The sequence below is a fragment of the Octodon degus genome, unplaced genomic scaffold (genome assembly GCF_000260255.1).
Source record: "Octodon degus isolate 3935 unplaced genomic scaffold, OctDeg1.0 scaffold00199, whole genome shotgun sequence".
Lineage (NCBI taxonomy): Eukaryota > Metazoa > Chordata > Mammalia > Rodentia > Octodontidae > Octodon > Octodon degus.
Genome location: NW_004524775.1, coordinates 2,633,595 through 2,654,097, shown reverse-complemented (window position 1 = coordinate 2,654,097; position 20,503 = coordinate 2,633,595). Strand labels below are relative to the sequence as shown.

Sequence of the window (20,503 nt, the reverse complement as noted above, 5' to 3'; positions counted from 1 at the left end):
CAGCACTAATTGGGAAGTGACACTCGATCACTGTTGCACCTTTTTCCGATTGATGTTACATTTGCTAATAGAGCCCAACTCGACCAGCCCAGGATGTGTGGGCAGGAACAGCAGAAATTCCAGATGAAGCGTTGCAAGTTCAAAACAGAGAAACGCATAGAACAACCTTTGGATTTCAGGAAGATGTGACTTTGGCCCCATGTACGGCAAAGAAAAGCAGCCTGTACTGCTGATACCAGCATCTCACCACGGTGGGCAATACGAATAGGGAACCCTCAACAGAACTGAAGTCCGAGATGAAAACCTCCCTCACCAAAACCACAGGCCGAGTAGGTGACATAGATGAGTTAGGCAGCTACTAGGATGTCCCTTGAAACAGAAAGCCTTGGTCGACGGCTGTGCTTTACTTGATCTTACACTTCTGCAGCATGAATAATTAGATAGTTTAAAAGAGAATGGCATTGGTAAAGTATTGCAGAGACTTTTTTTGAGGCTTGTGACTGGAACTCACAAGAGATCACTTGCAGCAGAGGAGAAACACGCTTTTGCCCAGAGGACTACTCATAAAAATTGTGGAGCACACAGGTGAGCGGACAGGTGGACACACAGGTGCAGCATCACAGAGGCCGACTAGGACAAGAGGAAAACAGAGACGTCAACTGTGCCCTACAGGAAGGGCCAGGAAAAGAAACCTCCGTGTTATCAGTGTAAGCGATACTTGTGCGTGAGACCTGCGGTTGTCACGTGTCATGCGCTGGGCGTGACAGTTGAAGCAAAGACTATTTCTGGGGTGACCTTTGTTTGTGTTTACATTGCGGTTCACGTGGGTTTTCATTTTTGAAGTTACCTTTTAGGTTTTATGAGCAGCTACACAGCTTATGTGAGAGTGTGGATATCTCTTCTAACTACTCATCACCTATTTGATGATTTATTTTGTTGGCGTCGTGTTTTCCTGCTAAGTGCACATTGTACAACGTGGTAGGAAGCACCTGAAAAAGCAGGAAGAGAGGTGACCAGACTGCCACCTCGGAAACCTAAGCACGTGTGCTGCCAGAGTGAGACACGTGCATGGAACGTGCTGCTGTCATTGTGAGGACTGCCTGGTGTGACAACTGAGGCAAGGCTCCTCTGTTTGCAGAGTGCTGTTGGTCTTTTCATTGCTGTTCATACGGGAATGTATTTCTATGGTTACCTTTTCGGCTTCATCAGCATATACACACCCGATGGGAGATGCTGATGTCTATTCTAGATGCATGCTACATATTAGCCAGTCAATGCTTTATTCTATTGGTATTTCATGTTCCTGTTAACTACACACTGTACCATATGATAAGAACTTCCTGATAAAGCAGAAAAGACTATTTCTTTTAATTAATTAATTTCATTAACTTTATTGAAAATCAATAATTATATAGCATGTTAAAAATTTTAGACAAATATTGAAATGTGAAAGATATAAGATGTAGACAGTGGATTTTAGAGAAATATTTCTGAAATGAATACATAGCATGAGATTAAGAATAGATTACACATTGTAAATAAATTATTTACATACTCAAATGAATATAGCAATAAAAATTGTCCAAAATAAAAATGAATAAGAATTTACAGATCAGTCATATAATAGTTCACTCTGTGCCAAAATCAAGATACTTATGTTCATATAATTAGAATTCTCAAAGTAGAAAGAGGTAGGCAGTAAACATTTAATGATTTCAAATCTCTGAGTTTGGGCTGGTGAGATGGCTCAATGGTCTAAAGCACCTACTTAGAACAAGCTTAGCAAAGCACAGGGACTGCGGTTCAATCCCCCAGCACCACATGCCAGCCAGCCCCGCCCCCTGGTGGGCTGAGCTGGCCACACACACACACACATAAATAAAATTTTAAAAAAATAAAATTTCTGAATTTAGTTGAACGTATAATACCACATTTCCAAGAAAACTGAATCTTTTGCACAAGAAATTTGAATAAAATCATACTAAGATACACAAAAATGTTGTCCAAAATTTATTGTAAAGAAAAAATCACTAAATCATAAACATAAAAAACATTAGCTATCGAAGAACAAAATTAAATAGCATCTTATTCCACATTAGAAAGAAAAGAAAAAGACCAAGTGTGTAAGAAACTAATTAATTTAAAGGATTGTCCTCTTTGAATTTTATACTTAGCAAACATACCTTTGAAAGCTAAAAGTAAATTATTTTCCAGTTATACAAACTCAAAATATTCTAATACTTACAGACGCAGCATATAGGAAATAACAAAGAGCAGAATTCAGAAGACAAGAGAGGTTGCTGTGTGGTCCTGGATAAAGAATAAAGAGCTCTCAAAATGGTAGTTATGCAGGCCCATGTAAGACATATTAGATGAACCCAGTTAGAAGGTCATTAAAGATTTCTACAAAACAATATCAATCTTATGTTGGGTTATGCACATATTTTTTCATGTATATGTGTGTGTGTGTGTGTGTGTAAAAGACAAGGAAAAAGTAATAAAAGTCAATGGAAAATGGAAGTATACTTTTTAAAGTTTCTAATACTAGGAGAAAATATTATAACATGTCTTTTAAGTAGATTGTAAGTCAAAGATACAGTAAAAATCTTAAAACAAAAATTAAGATTAAGCAATATTCAGAAAATTCAATATTAATTAATTGAAAATTAAGTATTTCAAAACAATTGAACTAAGAAAGAGTATTCATGATAGTAAAGAATTACTAAGAATAAAACATAAGATAAATACTGGAATGGCAGATAAATGGCCATCACTTCTAACAGTCTGGGGACAAGCCATCGCCCAAAGTTCTAGTGTGTCGTGGACCTGGGCAGTCCGTGTCGAGCGAGACTGTTTCTGGGGTGGACCTTTGTGCTTACATCGCGGTTCACGTGGGTTTTTATTTTTGATGTTACTTCTTGGGTTTTATGTGCAGCCACACACCCAATGTAAAAAGGCTGATGCCTACTCTAGATGCACAGCGCATATTAAGATTTTGGTATTTTTTATTGATATTTTACGTTCCTGCTGCTACATACTGTATAATAGAAGAACCTCCTGCTAAAGCAGTAAGGCCACCCAGGATGTCCTACAGAAGGACCAGGAGAGCAAACGACACGTGCTGTCAGTGTAAGTGACATGTGTGCATGGAACACACTGCTGTCATGTGCACACCGCCTAAGGTGTGATAATTGAAGGAGAGATTTTAGTTTTGCAAAGTTCTATTGGTGTTTTCATTGTACTCATATAAGAATTTGTTGGTGCTGTTCTTTGTAGACTTTTTGTACAACAAAACAATAGATATTGAAAATTTTAACACCTTTTTATAAGCGCTCAATAAATATTAAAAATTTAATACTTTATTTTTGTGATTTTTTTCCTGTCAAGTGATCATGGTTCGATATAATGAAACGCGTAAAATTAAGTTTAATAATTGAACAATGGAAATGCGAGTAAGTGCGGTCCGCAGAGCCGTGTTTCTGCGCCTTTGTGACAAGTTGAGTGCGCGTTGCGCGGGCTCCCGCAGGCGCAGCGGGGCGCTCGGGCGGCGGAGGCCCCCGGCCGGGGACAGAGTGGGACACACCCAAGGGCGGAAGGAGCCGCGCGGGAGCCGAGGCAGCCACCCCGGCCGGGCGCGGAGCGCTCGGAGAGGCGGCCTTTTACTCCAGGACCATTTGGAGATCTTGTTTTCCGTTGCTTGTATGTACGCCATTCCTTTCTTCCCTTTGTAGTTCAGCGTTCTCCTTTATTTGATGGGTTAGGGGGTTTCATTTCGGCAGATTTGCACACGCGCAGTCTTCGCTCAGCGCCGCCCCTCCTTGTCCCATCGCCCTAGTTTCACATTTGGGGGGATGTCACGTGTGCACCGCGCGCAGGCCTGTCTCCCGCTACGTGCCTTCGCGCCCTCTCGCCTGCTCATTAGGTCTGTTGGTGTCGTTGGGGTGTGACAGTGATCGCGTCCGCGTGGCCGAGCTCGCTTCTTAGTACCCGGCCGCCGCCCCGCCGCGCTTCACCCTCCCGCCTGTTTCCTCCTGGAGACCAGCTCGCTGTGCGGGTCAGGCCCGCCTTGAGCTCACTTTGTAGCAGACGGGCCTCCAGCTCGCGGTGGTCCTCCTGCCTCGGCCTGCCGTTTGCTGGGCTCACTGCTGCTCTACCGTGCCCGGTTCCTTTTCCCTTTCTTATTTACAAAAGCTTTATTTCCATCGTTTCTTCCCCTTTCCCTCCCTTCCCTCGCCCGTTCCCCTTCCCACTTGGATGTCTTCTTCCTGCGGCACAACACCTGCCATACATGTTGGTCTGAGTTACACTTTCTCACGGCAGAGAGACGCTGTGGTAGTTACACATGTGTGTCTATTTATTTCGCTTAAGAGTGTATCGTCTGGATGTGTCCGTTTGCCAACAATGATTATCCTTCTGTATGGCTTCGTAGTACTGCATTATATAAACCCACATCTTCTTCGTTCATTCATCAGTTCCTGGGTATTTGGGGTGTTTCCAAGGTTTAACTATGATTGATAAACAGTGCCACTAGATGCACGGGTGTGCAGTGATAAACAGTGCCACTAGATGCATGGGTGTGCACATACCAATGGATTTTTTTCATTTATGTCTTTGGTACAGGGTCTCACTGTGCAGCTCGGACTCGTAGGGATCCTCCTGTTTTTAGCCTCCCCAGCACTGCAATTACAGGCATGAGCCACCACGCCCAGACTCTGGGGCTGGCTCAGCGTGCCCCGGGGTGGGGTGCGGCTGGGGCTGGCTTGGAATGCGGGACCAGGGATTGAACCCTGGTCTCTGCACTTGCCAAGTAGGTGCTTTGTTTGCTGAGCTATCTTCCCAGCTCTGCTTTTAATTCTTTTTGGAATATATCACAAACAGTGATAGCAGGGTCAAGTGGAACTTCTAGTCCTAGTTTTTTGAGGAATCTTCATAGTGATATCCACGGTGGTTGCACCAGCCTACACTCCCACCAACAGTGGGGGATGGTCACGTTTCCCCCAGCCCCTCCAGCATTTGTTATTTATTTATTCATTTTTTCAGGTACTGGGGATTGAACTCAGGCCCTTGTGTTTGCCAGGGAAGCGCTTATTCCACTGAGCCATCTCCCCGGCCCCAGCATGTGTTATTGGTCGACTTCTTGAGGCTAGCCATTCTTTCTGGCATGGAACAGAATCTCAGTGTTGTTCTAATTTGCATCTCTTGAATGAATAGTGATGTCGAACATTTTAATATATTTATTTTCTATTTGTACTTCTTCACCAAAAAATATCTGTTCATCTTAGATGCTCATTTTTGGATTTAGATTTTAAATTTGAGGGTCTGATGTTTTTGAATTCTTTATATATTCTAGATATGAGTCATTTTTCTGAGGAACAGCTGGCAAAAATTTTCCCCATACTGTTAGTTGTCTCTTTACTTTGTTAGTGGTTTCTTTTCTTGAGCAAAAAGTTTTTTAATAGGATTAAAAAGGTATTTCTTTTTTGCTTTTGGATGATATTGTGAAAGGCAATTGAGATCACAATTGTTGACTTTTTATATTTCTTCTGCAATTGGACTTTTGTTCATAAAGTTGTTCCTACTCCTATTTCTGTGTCTTCAAGAGTTCTACTCATTGTCTCTTCCAGCAGGTTTAATGTTTCTATTTTAATATGTAGATCTTTGATCCATTTCTATTTTTGTTTAGTGCGTAGTGAGAGACATTGGTGTACCTTTAGTCTTTGGCATGTGGAAGCCAGTTTTCCCAGCACCTTTATCAGCGAGGCTATCTTTCTTCCAGTGAAGGTGCTTGGTTTCTTTGTCAAAATAAGGTGGCTGAGTATCCTTGGAGTTGTTTCTGTGTCTTCTAATCTGGCCCACTGATCCTTGGGTCTGTTTTTTGCTATGCTGATTTTCTCACAGTAGCTTTGCAGTATAATTTCAAGTCAGGGATTGCGGTGTCCCTCTGCCTTGTCTTTGTTGTCCAGAGTTGTTTGTTGCTATTCTTGGTTTCTTCTGTATCCAAGTGAATTTTATTAATGTTTTGTGAAGTACGTTATTGGTGTTTTTGTCTTGTTTTGCTTTCTAGGACTGGGTCTCGCTATGTAGTTCAGGGTCTTCCTGGGCTCATTATGTAGCGCAGGGCGGCCTTCAGCTTGCAGCAACCCTGCTGCCTCAGCTTCTTGAGTGCTGGGATTACAGATGTGTGCCTCTGTGTCCAGCTTGTTATTTGTATTTCTGTAGGGATTTATTAAGTCTGTCTAGCATTTTGGAAGCATTGCTGTTTTTGTTATGTTGGTTCTTCCTAGTCTAGAGCAAGGGATATCTTTCCACTTCTTAATTTCTCTTTGGCTTCCTTTTCCCTTGTACTATAGTTTTTAATGTAGAGGTCTTTTTCTTTCTTTGTTAAATTGATTCCTAGGTATTTCTTTTTTATTTTTGGATGCTGCTGTGAAAGGCATTGTTTCTCTAATTTTTCTCTACAGTAAGTTTGTTAGTTTACAGGAAGGCTATTTGCTTTTTAAAAATCTTTTTGTATATTATTTATTTGGTACAGTGTCTTGCTATGCAGCTCAGACTCTTGGTGGTTCTCCGGGCTCAGCCTCCCCAGCACTGGGATTATGGTCCAGCACTACCACGCCTGGTTGAGGTAGCTGGCATGGCACATGTGGGGCTCCAGGGCCATCGAGGCATGCAGTACTGTGGATGGCACCCCGGCCCTTGCACTTGCCAGGCAGGCACTGAGACCACTGAGCTGTCTCCACAGCTGTCTATTAATTTTTGAGTGTTGACATTTTATCCAGCTGTGCAATTGAATTTGATTATTAGATCTGGAAATCTTCTGGTGGAGTTTTTGTGATCATCTATGTAGAATATCATTTCATTTTATAATAATGATAGTTTAACTTTCTTTCTTTCTTCAATTCATTCATTCTTTCTTTCTCTTGTTTGAGTGCTCTGGCTAATATTTCCAGAACTATATTGAGTATAAGTGGTGACTGTAAGCATCTTGTCTTATTCCTGATTTTGGAGTGAAAGATTTCAGTTTTTGATCATTTAGTATGATGTTGGCAATTGGTTTGTCAGAGATGGCTTTTTATCAGATTGAGATAAAGACTAATTTTCTGTAGGGTTTTCATCATGGATGGCTGTTGGACTTTGCCAAATGCTTTTTCTGTATCTGGTGAGATGATCCTGTGAATGTTGTCCTTGACTCTGTTAACATGGCACATGACATCTATTGATTTCCATGTGTTGAGCTGTCCCTGCCTCCCCTGGGCAGAACCCTAAGTGGTCATGGTATGTGATCTTCTTGATGGTTTCCACATTCTGTTTGCCAGTATCTTTTCGAGGCTTTTTGAGTTTGTGTTCATTAGGGAGATTGTCCTGTGATTCCCTTCTCTGGTTTTGGTATCAGTGTAGCACTTGCTTCCAGGAATGAATGTGGGAGTATTTCTTCCCTTTTGATTTCATTAAAGAGTTTGAGAAGTAGTAGCATTAAGTCTTCTCTACATTTCTGGTAGAATTCAGCAGTGAATCCATCAGGGCCTGGGTTTTTCTTTGTTGGTAGATTTTAATCACATCTTCAATTTCATTGATTGATATCAAATTATTTAGAATTTTTATATCTTCTGGATTCAGGTTTTGTAATTCCTGTGTACCTAGGAATCTGTCCATTTCTTCTTCTGTTTTCCATCTTTTTGGAATTCAGGTTATTGAAGTAGGTATTGATGACCTTTTGGATTTTCCCTTGTGATTTCACCCTTTTCATTCCTATCTGCACGGATTTGAATCTTCTCTTCAGGAGGGCCACCTGATGGCCTCTCCTTCATGATGAGTAATTCTCTCCGATTTGGTTAAACCTGGCTTCATTCCCATGTATAGGTGTGTGCCGAGCTGGCTAGGACCGTTTCCTTATACCTTCAACTGGCTCTAAGCAGTGCAGATCAGTCCAGCTGAGGTGCTGATGTGTCGTCGTTGAAGCAAGGATGACAGGGCAGTGTCACTGTGCTCCATAGCTCCAAAAGCATGTGTGGATCACGTGGGGGGCAAGCCCGCTCCCCACTATTGGTGTTCCTGCAATTGAGGTCTTTATTATCTACCTTAATGTATCCTTCCAAACAGTTTTCAGAGCTGAGTTGGTGTTACAAATTTCTCCAGATGTTCCTTGTCGTGGATGCATCATATTTATCCATGGATACTGAAAGACAGTTTTTCAAAGTATGTCAATCTGGGTTGGAGGTTGTTTTCTTTCAGGTCTTGAAATACTCCACTTTACACTTTTCTTGACGTAAGGGTTTGTGTTGAGAAGTCTGCCATAATTCTGTGCTTTACAGATCATTGGTTTCTTTTCTTTAACAGCTTTTAATGTTCTGTTCTTTGTGCTGAATTTCTGGGATCTTGATTGTTATATGTTGTGGATTTAGGGTAGATTTTGTTTGATCAAGGCTAACTGGAGTTTCATCTGCCTCACTTATCCATATTTCAAATTGTTTTTCTATGTTTGGGAATTTTTTTGCCATTATTTCTGTGAACACTTTTTTAATGCCATTTTTACTGACTCCTGCTTTTCCCTTGACTATGATCAGTTTTATGTTATTCTTTTCCTTTTTTAAAATGTATTTTGTACAGGGTCTTACTATGCAGCTCAGACTCTAGTGATCCTCCTGTTTTCAGTCTCTCCAGCGCTGGGATTACTGGCGTGCACCACCATGCCCAGACTTGGTGGCTGTAGCGCGCCTGGAGTTAGGGCTGGTGTGGCATGGGGTGCTGGGGATTGAACCCTGGTCCCTGAGCTTTCCTAAGCAGGTGCTTAGTCTGCTGGAGCTGCGCTTTGCTTCCGCAGTGTCTAGCCTTGTTCTTCCATGTCTCCCACATCAGGGGTTACGCTATAGGTTTTCTACCCATGTTTCTGCTAGTTCATGGATTAGATATATTTTCTCACAATTTCCATTTATATTTTCCACCCTCTTTCCTCCTATTGTCATACCCTGTCAAACCTCCCATCCCTCTCCCCTTCTATGATTACATATAAATATTATTGTTAAAGTGTTTTCTAAACTATCTTACGTCACCCCCCTCTCCTTCTTTTCCTGGGTTAGTGAAATAGTAGAGAACTGCTTCAACAGGTCTTGAGTTATGCACTGATGTCTGGTTGGTTCTGTAGATGTGGATGCTGCTGGTAGCTGTGGCCTCCTCACAGGGCAGCGCTGGGGCTGGAGGTGGCGCAGTGGGCAGCGGCGTGGCACCTCCACAGCACTTACCCGAGACACCCACAGCCAAAGCGCGGCACGGAGACAAAGCCACTTACATGCTAAACCTCAGCACGACAGAGATAGAGCCCACATACAAGGCTAGGAACTAAGACTGCTGGGGAAAACATGGGGGCCCCAGAGCAACAGGCACAGGCAAAGACTTCCTGAACAGAACCCAAAGAGATCAGGAAATAATGTCAAGAATCAACAAGTTAAAAGCCTCTCCGTAGCAAAGGAAACAATCAACACAGTGAAGGGACATCCCGCAGAGTGGGAGGAAATCTTCACTAGCTACTCTTCCAACAGATTAAAAAAAGAAAATTTACTGAGTCCTTACCACACACGGACCGCAAGCATTGTTCTAAATGCTTTACGCACATGCATGCATCATTTACCTCTACAATCAGCTCAGTAAAAAAAATACCTAGAATATATAAAGAACCCAAAAGACTGAGGCCCAGCCAGTAAGTGGGCAAATGAATTGAACCAAGAATTCTTGAGAGGGCGCAAATGGCCAGTGAAGTGTACGGAAAAACATCGTAGCAATTAGGGAAATGCAAGTCAAAATTACATGATGTCATCTCACCCAAGAATGCCTGTCTGTCGTACAGAAAAGAAAGTGAATGAATAGCATCAAGGATGGGAAGTAACGCACTCTCTGCACTGCCCATAGCGTGGTAAGCGGGTCCAGCCCCTGCAGAAAGTGGCCAGGAGATTCTCCCAGTCCAGCTGTGCCCGTCAGTCCTTAGCACACTCTCGAGGTGATGGAACACAGCTCGCCAGGGTCTACGGCGGTGCAGTGCTCAGGAGCCGAGCTGAAGAGATAGCCTAGACGCCCACCAGAGAAGGACGGAGAACGGGCTACGTGTGCACAGCTGGTAGTGCTCGGCTGCGGGAGGAGGGCAAGGTGCCGCTTGCAGGAAACGCCCGGATGTGCGGAGCATCAGGCTGAGCGAAGCGCGCCAGGCTCAGAATGACCGAGGCTATGCGTCCACCTGCGTAGACGCTCATAGACGGCCCGAAAGTAGGCGGGAGACCATTACTACACGCGGAGGAGGGAGCCAGTCTTGGGCCTGGAGGAGCAGGAGCGGAAAGCAGGGTCTCCCCGACGCGCTTCCTGCAGCCACCGCCCAGCAGCTGGCGTCTGCTGCGCTGCTACTTGCTCTGGTTTTGAGCTAGTGATTTTGGGTGATTCCTGATTGCTTCATAGAGCTGTGCTGTAGCTGGTGATTGCAGCTATTGATTTGGCTCGAGGGCTTTCTGCTTCGAGCCTGCTGTCTGCCCCGTGCTCTCCGACACTTTTAGCTCTTTTGCCTCAGCAAGCACCATTGGTCTGTCCAGTGTTGGGTCTAGGAAGATACAGGGGTACGGAGTGAGAACTGTGTAGAAGATCAGTGAGTACTAAGCTTTGGAACCTGTTGTGGCGGCGGCAAGATTCCTCACAGTGGCAAATTTGGGACAGACCTGTGCATCCTGGCTCCTTGACACTCCTGCTTGAGGATTTAGCCTTGGCCTAGGATCCAGGGTGGAGGGGCTGGAGGTTCGTTTCTGCCTATGACAGCAAGGTGTAGTATTAGAGCCCAGCTGTCTTCCGGCGGGAGGATACGGGCACCATGTAAGTTCTAGACCCCTTCTGGGGATGTGGTACCCACCAAGACAAGTCTACCGAGACTCTCTGAGCACTTGTTACCTGTTTCAGTGAAAAATCAGAAATCTTCCAAATGGTTGTCAGCAGACAGCCAAGCTTAATGTTGCAATCCATACAATGGATTATGCCATTATGAAACATTAAGCCAACATTAAAATCATGATGTGGAAAAATATTTAATAACATAGGAAATGCTAATGAGATGGAAATGCTAAGCCAGACAGTGAGCAAGGCAATTTATATATGTGGGTATGTGCTGCACACACATATTTTTGCATGTCACTTAAAATATTCACTTACACAAGGGGAAAGAACAACTGAGAGGAATTCCTCTAGATGTTCGCATTGGATATCTCTGAATCATAGAATTATGTAACTGATTTAATTTGCTATCATCTTCTGTAATTTCAAAGTTACTCAAAGTATGACCTGGTTATCAATGTGAAGTCCCCTGTCAATTGTACACATTGACTTTTTTGAGACATGAGGGCAAACAGACAGTCTTGAGATTGTGAAGCCAGAGAGATGTGAAAGTGAGAGAAATTTCAGTGGGAGTTCTCTTTCCAGAAGCGAAAGGGGCAGGAACACTATTTATCTCATCAATATTGTGTGCTCCAATAAAGTAAAAAAATAGATGAGGCTTTCAGTTATGGGGCTGACTGATTTCTGGGCTGTAAGACACTTGGTTTGTGGGGGACTCTGCATCTTCTGTGCACGTAGTTTGTGGACACGGCCAGGGCCTGCCGGGTGCCAGGGCCCACGGCCCCTCTGCATGTGCCTTGTGGCCAGGTGTGGATTGTGGCCAAAGAGAAATAGGACCCGGAAGGGAGCAAGTTGAAATCTAAAATGGCCTGAATTCAGTTTGGGGGATTTCTGGGTAAATTCATTCTATTTTTGATTCTTTAGAAATACGACTACACAAAAAGGGGCTAGCAGCCACTCCGTGTACTTCATTACCACTGTAGAGTGCCGTGTGTTCTCAAAGAGCAGCAGGAATATTAAACTAATGAAATCAGCCATAGGAGGCGCTCCTCCTCAGGGAAGATAAAATGGCATCACGGACTTTGGACCTTTCCCCGGTGTTTTGTTTGTGACACTAGTGACTTAAACCAGGACCTTTCACTGAACTATATCCCCAGCCCTCTTAAAAAAAGAAAAAAGAAAACAATTGAGACAAAGTCTTACTGAGTCATAGAATTGTCCTAGCTTGGTTGAACTTGTGATCCTCCTGCCTCAGTCTCCTAGAACGCTGGGATTACAGACATTTATCCCCAGGCCTGGCTTTTCCCCTCATTCCTAAATTTGTGTCTTTCATGGCAAGAAGGTGGCTCCGGTGGGCTGTGCAGCATGGTGCTGCTGGGCGTTGTCAGTCGCCTGCGCTTCGGCTTTCCCAGGGGCAGCAGGGCCTCTGCTCCCTTTGAAGACTGCTCTTCAGTCTTCAGAGGGTCAGGCTGGTTCTGAGACGTTATGCTGACTTGGAAAGCTGTTCATGAGTCAAAGAGCCTATCTTGTGCAGGCCACCCGTGGTCACTGAAGTTCAGCCTCTGCGGCATTCAGTGTTCACTGAGGCCCTGTAGTGAGCAGGCCACCACCTTCGACGTCGGATAAAACAAGATGGAAACGACACTGTGGCTGTGAAGAAAATACTTGCACCAATGACTCAACTCTATCTTGGGCTCAATTTTTTTTTTTTTTCCCCAGAACGGGAGATCCAAGTCAGGACCTTGCTGCTGAGCCTTCCCACAGGCCCAACCTAACTTTGCCTTTTTAAATTTTTTTTTTTTTTTTTTTTTTTTTTTTTTTTTTTGTATTTTAGGGAAGGGTCTATAGGGTGTGCAGGGTCTCACTACCAGATTGGACTCCTAATGATCCACCTGTTTACAGCCTCCCAAGAGCTGGGATTACAGGTGTGTGCCACCACCCCCAGTCTCAGTTGCAGTCTCAGCGTGCAGGGGTGGGGGTGGGGGGGCTGGGCGGGGCTGGCACGCAGGCCCCGGGGATTGAACCCAGCTCTGTCTTTACGTTTTGCACCTCTCCTTATTTAATGCAACAGCAAGACAGGTTTTTTTTCCTCCAGTTTTCTTTTCCTCCTGTAACCCAGCTGAGAAAACGGAAGCACAGGTTGCTCGAAGCGAGGGAGGACACTCTAACCGTGAGTTCTCCGCGGAGTTCCACGTGCCCAGCTGCTCAAGGGGGCAACAGAAAGCACCCGATGCCCTCAGGCTCACTGAGACATCGCCTAGTACCCGAGGCCGTGCTGGGCTTGTCGCAGTGCCAGCTGGCAGCGGAGGCCTCGCCTCGCGGTCTAAGGCAGGTGGAGCTGGATTCCCTTGCGCTGGATTCACCTTTCACCTCTTTGTTGAAACACGCGTCCTCAGAGCAGCGTGGCAGTGGGCGCCGTGCGCCTTCTTGTGTCCGTGTCGGCAGGCTGTGCAGGCGGCCCACGGCCTGCATCACGCCTTCGTGGTGGCCGTGCAGCTGCGCACAGCCCGAGCGGCTCTGGGGGCCGCCTTTCCCAGGGCGACCCTCGGTCGGGCTCCAGCGGTGCCTGCTGGCCCCCGAGGGCTCCTCCCTGCCGTTTGCTTACCAGTTTATTCTAACCCCTTGGACCTGAAGTCTGGGGCTTGCTCCTCCAGTGGAAGCCACGAGGACATTTTCAGGGGGACGGTGTTGCGATCCCAGGAGACAGCGTCCTCCGCGTGAAAGGCCGGTGTGCGGCTGTGGAATCCCCCCGCTGCTAACGCGAGCTAAGCGCCCCTGCGGCCGGTCTGCGCGCCCGCCTGAGCTTCCGCTTAGTTCGCTTGCAGCTGGAGCGGAGGGCACCTCCAGCGTCTCCTGAACTCAGCTTCTCACTGCTCGGAGAGCCTTGGCCCCGCCTCCAGGGCCAGTGCACCCCGACTCCAGCACACCTCCCGCTTGTGTGTTGACCCCGCTCCTTCCCTGTGTTTTCCAGGTCTCCTGCTCTGCCTCTGCTCTTCCGCTCCAGGTCTCAAGACCCGGAGTTCACCGAAAGTACGCCTCTGCTCCGGAATTCCTCACAAGACAAAGGGTGAGATTATTTTTCCCCGCGATGAAATCTCTTGGCGATACCTTGGTAATTATGATGAGACGTTCTTCCCGAGATGTGCGCTGCCTGCATCCTAGTGTCTGCCGGGTCCTTGACAACTCCGGGTACTGCATGTTCATGCTTTTCGTTTCTGTGACTTAAGACTTTCAGAATGATCGTGCAGTGGTCAGCTGGCGCACGTGCACAGCCCGAGTCTCGCAGCTCTGAGTGTCTCACCGGGCGGCAGGTCAGCAGGTCACAATAAATTCCCGGAGGCCTGCTCCCTGCGCGCTATGAACCTGGTGACGACGCAGAGACCCCTCCCCGCCCCGTGGGCTCGTGCACCTGCGTCCAGGTGGGCTCTGTTGCCTCACCAGGGCTTCCACCTTCTCCCTCCTGCCACCTGCAGTCAGGGGGACACGGCAGCCTCGCAGCTGACGGGCCTTGACACTGTGCCGCTCTGACCTCTGGAGACTCGAGTCACAGGATTCGGGCAGCTGGGGGAGTCTGGATTTGCGAGCGGGGATGGCCTCTCTGATCCCTCCAGGAAGCATGGGCGCCCAGCAGTGTCTGTAGGGATCCTGCCACACCCTCTGAGCAGAGGAACTGCCCTCCTCCCCAGCCTCCAGGGCAGTCCCGCTTGGGGCAAGGCTGTCACTCTCTGTGGAACTTCGGTCCTTCCTTCCCAAGAGGCAACGCTGCTTCGCTGTGGCTCTGCTCCCAAACCCCGCTCTCGTGCCCTTTCTTCTGAAGTTGCTCGTGTGGTGGTCCTGTCTGACGCTCTGCGCCTCCTTCATCCTGCATCTGGGAGTCCACTTTGGCCACTGCTGAGACCCGCGTGTTTGGAGCACCAAGGCTATAGCCGTGACGTTTCCTCCGACTCCCGCCTATCGCTTCTCTATGGTGCGATACTTCATTCTCCTCCACCTCTGTTGATGAATAACTTTGAAAACACACATCTCGGACATCTAGTCCCTTAGTGCTTTCTCTCTAATTATTTTTAAGCTGTCAAGGCCTGAGGTGCCTTAGAACTTGCAATTCATTGGAAAACCAATGATGTGTCCCTGTTTGCCCAGCACAGGGAGTGTAGGAATGTCCCCAGGCATCAGTGGGCCTCGAACCAGCGACCTGGACAGCGGTCATCCTGCTTACAATGTTTCCTTTTTTTTTTCTTTTAAATTAATTTTATTGAGAAACAAATAGCAATGAAACAGTTTCAAAACAGGCTAGTAGGACAGTTACAATAATACAGTGCATGTTGTTGTCTTTGTAGTAGTTATTCATAGTACAAGATACAGACGTGATATCCTGTCCAAATACTAGTAGTACAAATCTTTCTTCTCATTGAATTAAGAGAAAGTAGCTGTATATCTATCCTAACTATTTTGTACATACAAATACACAATGATCCTTCATTTATATCCCCTTTTTTTGTTTAGTTTTGTCAGAGACCAGAAGTAGTGGTGGTGGGAAGGTGTTTTCTAAATTAATTACATTCATGGCTTGAGAAATAGTTTGGTAGTCTAAGCACCTGCTTGGCAAGTTTGACTCTAGGAACCACATGCTGTTAGGGCCTGGAACCTCAGGTGCACCATGCTGGCCACTGAAACTGGGAGAGGTGGCACATGGCTGTAATCCCAGCGCTGGGGAGGCTGAGACAGGAGGATCACTAATAGTCTGAGATGTGTAGAGACCCTATAGCAAACAAACAAAGAAATAAACAAATGATTTAAAAATTAATTATGTTTATTGGAACATTTTAGGGCTACATAATGAGCACGCCCAGCCTAGGGAATTTGCACCTGCACACGACACACCTTGGTTCCTTCTCTCCCATTCCCCCCACCCTATAAACTCTTCTTCCTCTCCCTATTTGCAAAGCTTTGTTTCCATTTTTTACTTCTTTTCTCATTATTTTTCTCTTCCTGCTTCCCAGTTTGCCCTCCAGGGTTCCCCTTCTCATTTGAACATTTTTTCCCTAATGTCTGTTAAACATTTTTGTCCTTATTTACGCACTTTGAGTTTCTCACAGCAGAGAAACAAATGCAATATTTACACGTGTGTCTGATTTGTCTCGCTCACGAGTATGGCCCCAAAGTGCGTCCATTTAAGCAGGAGTGTCTCCAGCTTACTGCTGTTGGTGGCAGAGTAGTGCTCTGGTGTATGAGAAAGCTGCCTCTCTACCATTCCTCAGTTGATGGGCATTTGGGCTGTTCCCAGATTTAGCTACGACACACCGTGCCCCTATAAACAGAGGCGTGCATATGTCGCTGTGGTGCGACACCTCTAATTCTTTCAGGCAGATACCCAGAAGAGGAATAGCTGAGTCAAATGGAGCCTCTAGTTTTAGTATTTTGAGGAGTCTCACACTGATTTCCACAGCGGTTGTACCAATCTGCACTCCCACCAGCTGTGGAGAAGGGTTCCTTTACCCCACAGCCCTGCCAACATTTCTTATTAGCTGATTTCTCCATGACAGCCATTCTTTCCTGCATAAGACACTATCTCAATATCAAGATAGTATCTCAGCATCAAGATAGTACCTGGATTAGCTTTGTGTTGCGGGATGATCAGTGATGTTGAACATGTTTTTGTATTTGCTCTTTGTACTTCGTCACTTGAGAAGTGTGTGTTCATCTCAGACGTCCATGTTTGGATTGGGCCTTCAGATGTGAGGGGTCAGATGTTTTTGAGTTCTTTATACATTCTAGATACTAGCCCTTTGTCTGGAGAATAGCTGGCAATTTTTTTCCCACACTGTGGAGGTGTCTCTTCTCTCTGTTAGTGATTTCTCTTGGTGTGCAAAGGCTTTCTAATGAAATCTCAGTTGTTGATTCTTTGTGAAAATTCCTGTGCAATTGGCATTTTGTGTATAAAATCTTTGCCTACAGCAATGTCTTCAAGGGCTCTACCTATTCTTTCTTCCAGCAGATTTAGTGTTCTGTTTTTAATATTTAGGTCTTTGGTCCATTTTCATTTTAGTTTAGTGCATGACGAGAGCTATGGGGCCAGGTTTAATCTTCAGCATACAGAAGGCCAGCTTTTCCAGCACCATTCATTAAGAGGCTGTCTTTCTTCCAGTGAACCTGTTTGACCCTGTTGGCAAAGACGAGGTGGGTAAGCATGCTTGGAGCTGGTTCTGTGTCTTCTAAACCATTTCATTGCTTCTTGGGTCTGTTTTTCTTTTTGCCAGTATCATGGTGTTTTTGTCACGGTAGCTTTATAACATAATTTCAAGCCAGGAATCATGAGGCCCCTTGATTTGCCTGGAATTTCCTTTGCTATTAGGTCTCTTCTGGTTCCCAGTGAATTTTGGGGCTGTTCCCCGTAGCTCTGTGAGATGCGCAGCTGCAACTTTGGCTGGCCGCACCACATCTGTACGAGGAAAGGTCTTTCTAATGCTTTACTTTTAGCAACTTAATTTTGCTGAAGTTTTGATTTGATCAAGTGATTTAATAGGGTAATATTATTGATTTGTATATTTTCAGAAGAGAATGTGTCCTTTCAGGGTATTGAGGGAAGAAGCGTGCATCTATACCAACCAACGTCGAGGCCAAATGTAGCTGGCAAACTTTAAGTTAACTTAAATGGAAGAAAACTAAGCACTTAGCTTTTTAGTTGCAATAGTGTATTTCATGGTCAGGAGCCACGTGGCTATGGATAGGTGGGCGGGGCGAAGAGCAGCTCCCGTGGTGCGGTCTAGCGCACAGCAGTGCCTCAGAAAGCGTGGCGTGGCGCTGAGGGGGTTCCTTTCTCCATCTATAAAAAGCCGTTCTTAGTTCCAGCTCTCATTGTTGCGGTGTTTCCACAGCAGTTAGGAGGAAGGCGATGCTGTTTCTCAGAGCCTAACCATGTTCCTGTCACGGAGCTGATGGAGACGCTTGCTGACTACTCACGCAGTTATTTGTTATCTTGCTTCATGCTGGTATTGCACAACCTGGTTCTGTCTCTTGGTTTCTTTTCGTGGATAGGATTCTTTTCTTGTGTTAAGTATCCGGAAGAATGACCATGCCCTGTTGTGCTAGCGGGGTTCTGGTGGCACCACTCTTTCTGCCATGTGGCAGCAGAGTGTAGCTGCTGTTAACATGAATGCCATGCCCACGCTGGCATCCGATGGAGCACAGGCACATCCTGGCTCTGGCACGGCCTTTTGAGAGTCGAGTGCGTAGGGAATCGCTCAGAAGCCGGGACTCCGGTCTGGGATGAGTTGAGTTACAGCGTCCACATGGAGCTCTGATAAAGTTCAGGTTGCCCCTTGACTCTGTTCGAAGCACAGGTCCTGTCCTTGGGCCCAGCCAGCCCAGCACTTGTCTTCCTCACTCCTTTTCATAGTCCTGGGTGCTGTGGAAAGGCCACGTTGGCCACTTTCCCGCCAGCTCCACGATAGAAAGAGCTACACATTGGGGGAGGGTCACAGCACAGTCGCTGTGCTTCAGGACAAGCTGCCAGATCTAGGTGCTGACAGCGGGAGCACATTCAAGGAGAGTGGGAGCCAGAGACAGCTGTAGTGAGAGACTTCAGAGAATAGAAGAAAGATGTTTTTGGAAGGTCCACCACTCATTTTGAAGACGTGAGTGACACTTGGAGATTTCCTTTGAGTCAAGTGTCCTGTGATATCAAGAGAAATCCATCCCCATGGGGCATAGGGGAGAGAGACAGAGACAGAGAGACACAAAGACAGAGACAGTGAGAGGCAGAGACAGAGAGAGAGACAAAGAGGAGTGCCTCTTCCTCTGTGGTCCTTCCAGGAGCAGGACTGACTCAACGATGGCTCACAACTGATAACTGAGAGGAAATCTTGCTTTGTCGAAGCTATTTTAGAAATAATAACCACACAGCTCTTATTTTTCAGGTCACGGAGCATGCGTGCTCACCACCCTGAGTTCATTCCTGATGCAGAATCATGGGAAAACAGCTTGGCTGAGTGGGAGCACAGCTACATGCTGACCAGAGAGGTGGCGGGTTGGTCTACATCTGCCTCTTCAGAGAAGGAAGACCTAACAGACAGCACTGACCTCAGAGTCCCTCTGTTGAAGCTGAAGTAGGTGGACCCAGGGTGCTGCCTCCCCTAGTGAGTGGTGGCCACACACCACTGGCCACAACGCTCTCTGAGCATGCCCTGGGGGCGGGAGCGGGGGTCCGGGTGGGGGCACAAAGGCCTGGGAGGGCTGAGTGCTGCTGCCACAGGGCCCCACTTGTGCCCTGTCCTCGACGCCCCTCAGGGGGGAAGTGTAGAGTCCAGTGCCCTCGAGACTCCACGTTCACTGCTGTTTCATTTTCTGTAACCCAGGAAATGTGGCCTTGAGCTTGGCCCTGAGCTCAGGGGCGTGGGCTCCTGCTTACAGCCCTGCAGCCCTGCAGGTTCTCCTCTCGGTGAGGCAAAGCCGTTAAGTGCAGCTGGAAGCCTCTGAGACCTCACTGCTCTCAGCAAGCAGGGAGCACGCTGGGGCTGATTCCCGCAGCAGGCCCTCGCTGGGGAAGACCATGGCTGCTCATCTAGGAGGGCCCTGTGGTCATGGGGAGGGGAGAGCGCATGCTGGGCACGCACAGTGTGTGCTCACGCTTCTTCACACCCCGCTCGCAAATGGCAGAGGGGCCGCATCCAAAGGCAAGCTGGGGTTATCTGAGCAGAGCTTGCTCTAGGTCACTGAGTGGGGCAGCAGAAGGACCGGGCGGCTTCAGCTGGTTCCCCAGCAGGCTCTGAGGAGCTTATCTGAAATAAACAGCAACTCAGAGGCAGCTCGCATTCACTTGAGGGGCAGCAGCTTTTGCCTGCAAGCGTAGGTTCTCAGCCTGAAAGCACTTTCCAGTGGCTAACAGCGTAGCCCGGAAGTACCAGGAGTGATGGAAAAAGTGGTTTGTAAAAAATCTGCATCTGGAATCGCTCAATTAATGCTCTATGCTTTAAAAAGAAATGCCATTTTGATTCTCATTGAAGTAGGAGCTGTTGAATCATAATTTGGAAGCCTGAAATGATTGTCAAATTAAGTCTAAGAGAATGCAAGATGCAATTTAAGCATTTTTGAAGGCTCAGAAAGCAGGTTTTCAAAGGTGTGGCCCTGAGCTAAGCGAGTAGAATGCTGAGAAGATGCCCCGGCCCAGCTCTCCTGCTTCACCTGCAAACACCACGGGGTCTGGCTTGCGTCCTAGTGCGCTGCCTTATGCAGGGCAGAGCCAAGCACACCTGTGGCCGCCTACAGGTAGCTGGCCAGGGTGTGAGCTCGGGGGCGGGACAGTGACAGTGTCCTTCGGGATGGGGTTTGCTACTGAGGGAACAGAGCTGAGAGAGTGCCAGCCACGGGGCAGCCCGCCGGGTGTCGGAGCTCTGTGGCCCAGTCTGGGATGGCAAGACAGGAGTAGACTGAAAGTGCTGCTGCGGGGAGGTGGGGCCCAGGTGCACGGAGGCTGCGGAGTGTGGTTGAGACGTGGGTCATGGTGAGTGGGGGCAGCTCGGAGGTTCTTAATAGGAGCTGGGTATAGGGTCTGTTGATGAAGTTTGCTCCTGCAGAATTCTTAAAAGACTGTGACGGCAAAACGATGACTACAGAAGTGTGCTTCTTCTTCTTCTTCCTCTTCTTC

General features: G+C 46.8%; 1 protein-coding gene across 1 annotated transcript in view; it reads left to right on the top strand.

Moving 5' to 3' along the window:
• The first annotated feature begins 13,090 nt into the window (after positions 1 to 13,090).
• The window catches only part of Oca2 (OCA2 melanosomal transmembrane protein), a 276,342-nt gene continuing 268,929 nt past the window's right edge, over positions 13,091 to 20,503 (top strand). Inside the window, exons 1-5 of the mRNA XM_012517636.2 lie at positions 13,091 to 13,192; positions 13,306 to 13,422; positions 13,515 to 13,588; positions 13,832 to 13,927; positions 18,777 to 18,965. Coding sequence (XP_012373090.1) covers positions 13,091 to 13,192; positions 13,306 to 13,422; positions 13,515 to 13,588; positions 13,832 to 13,927; positions 18,777 to 18,965 — 578 coding nt within the window. The remainder of the gene's footprint in view (positions 13,193 to 13,305; positions 13,423 to 13,514; positions 13,589 to 13,831; positions 13,928 to 18,776; positions 18,966 to 20,503) is intronic.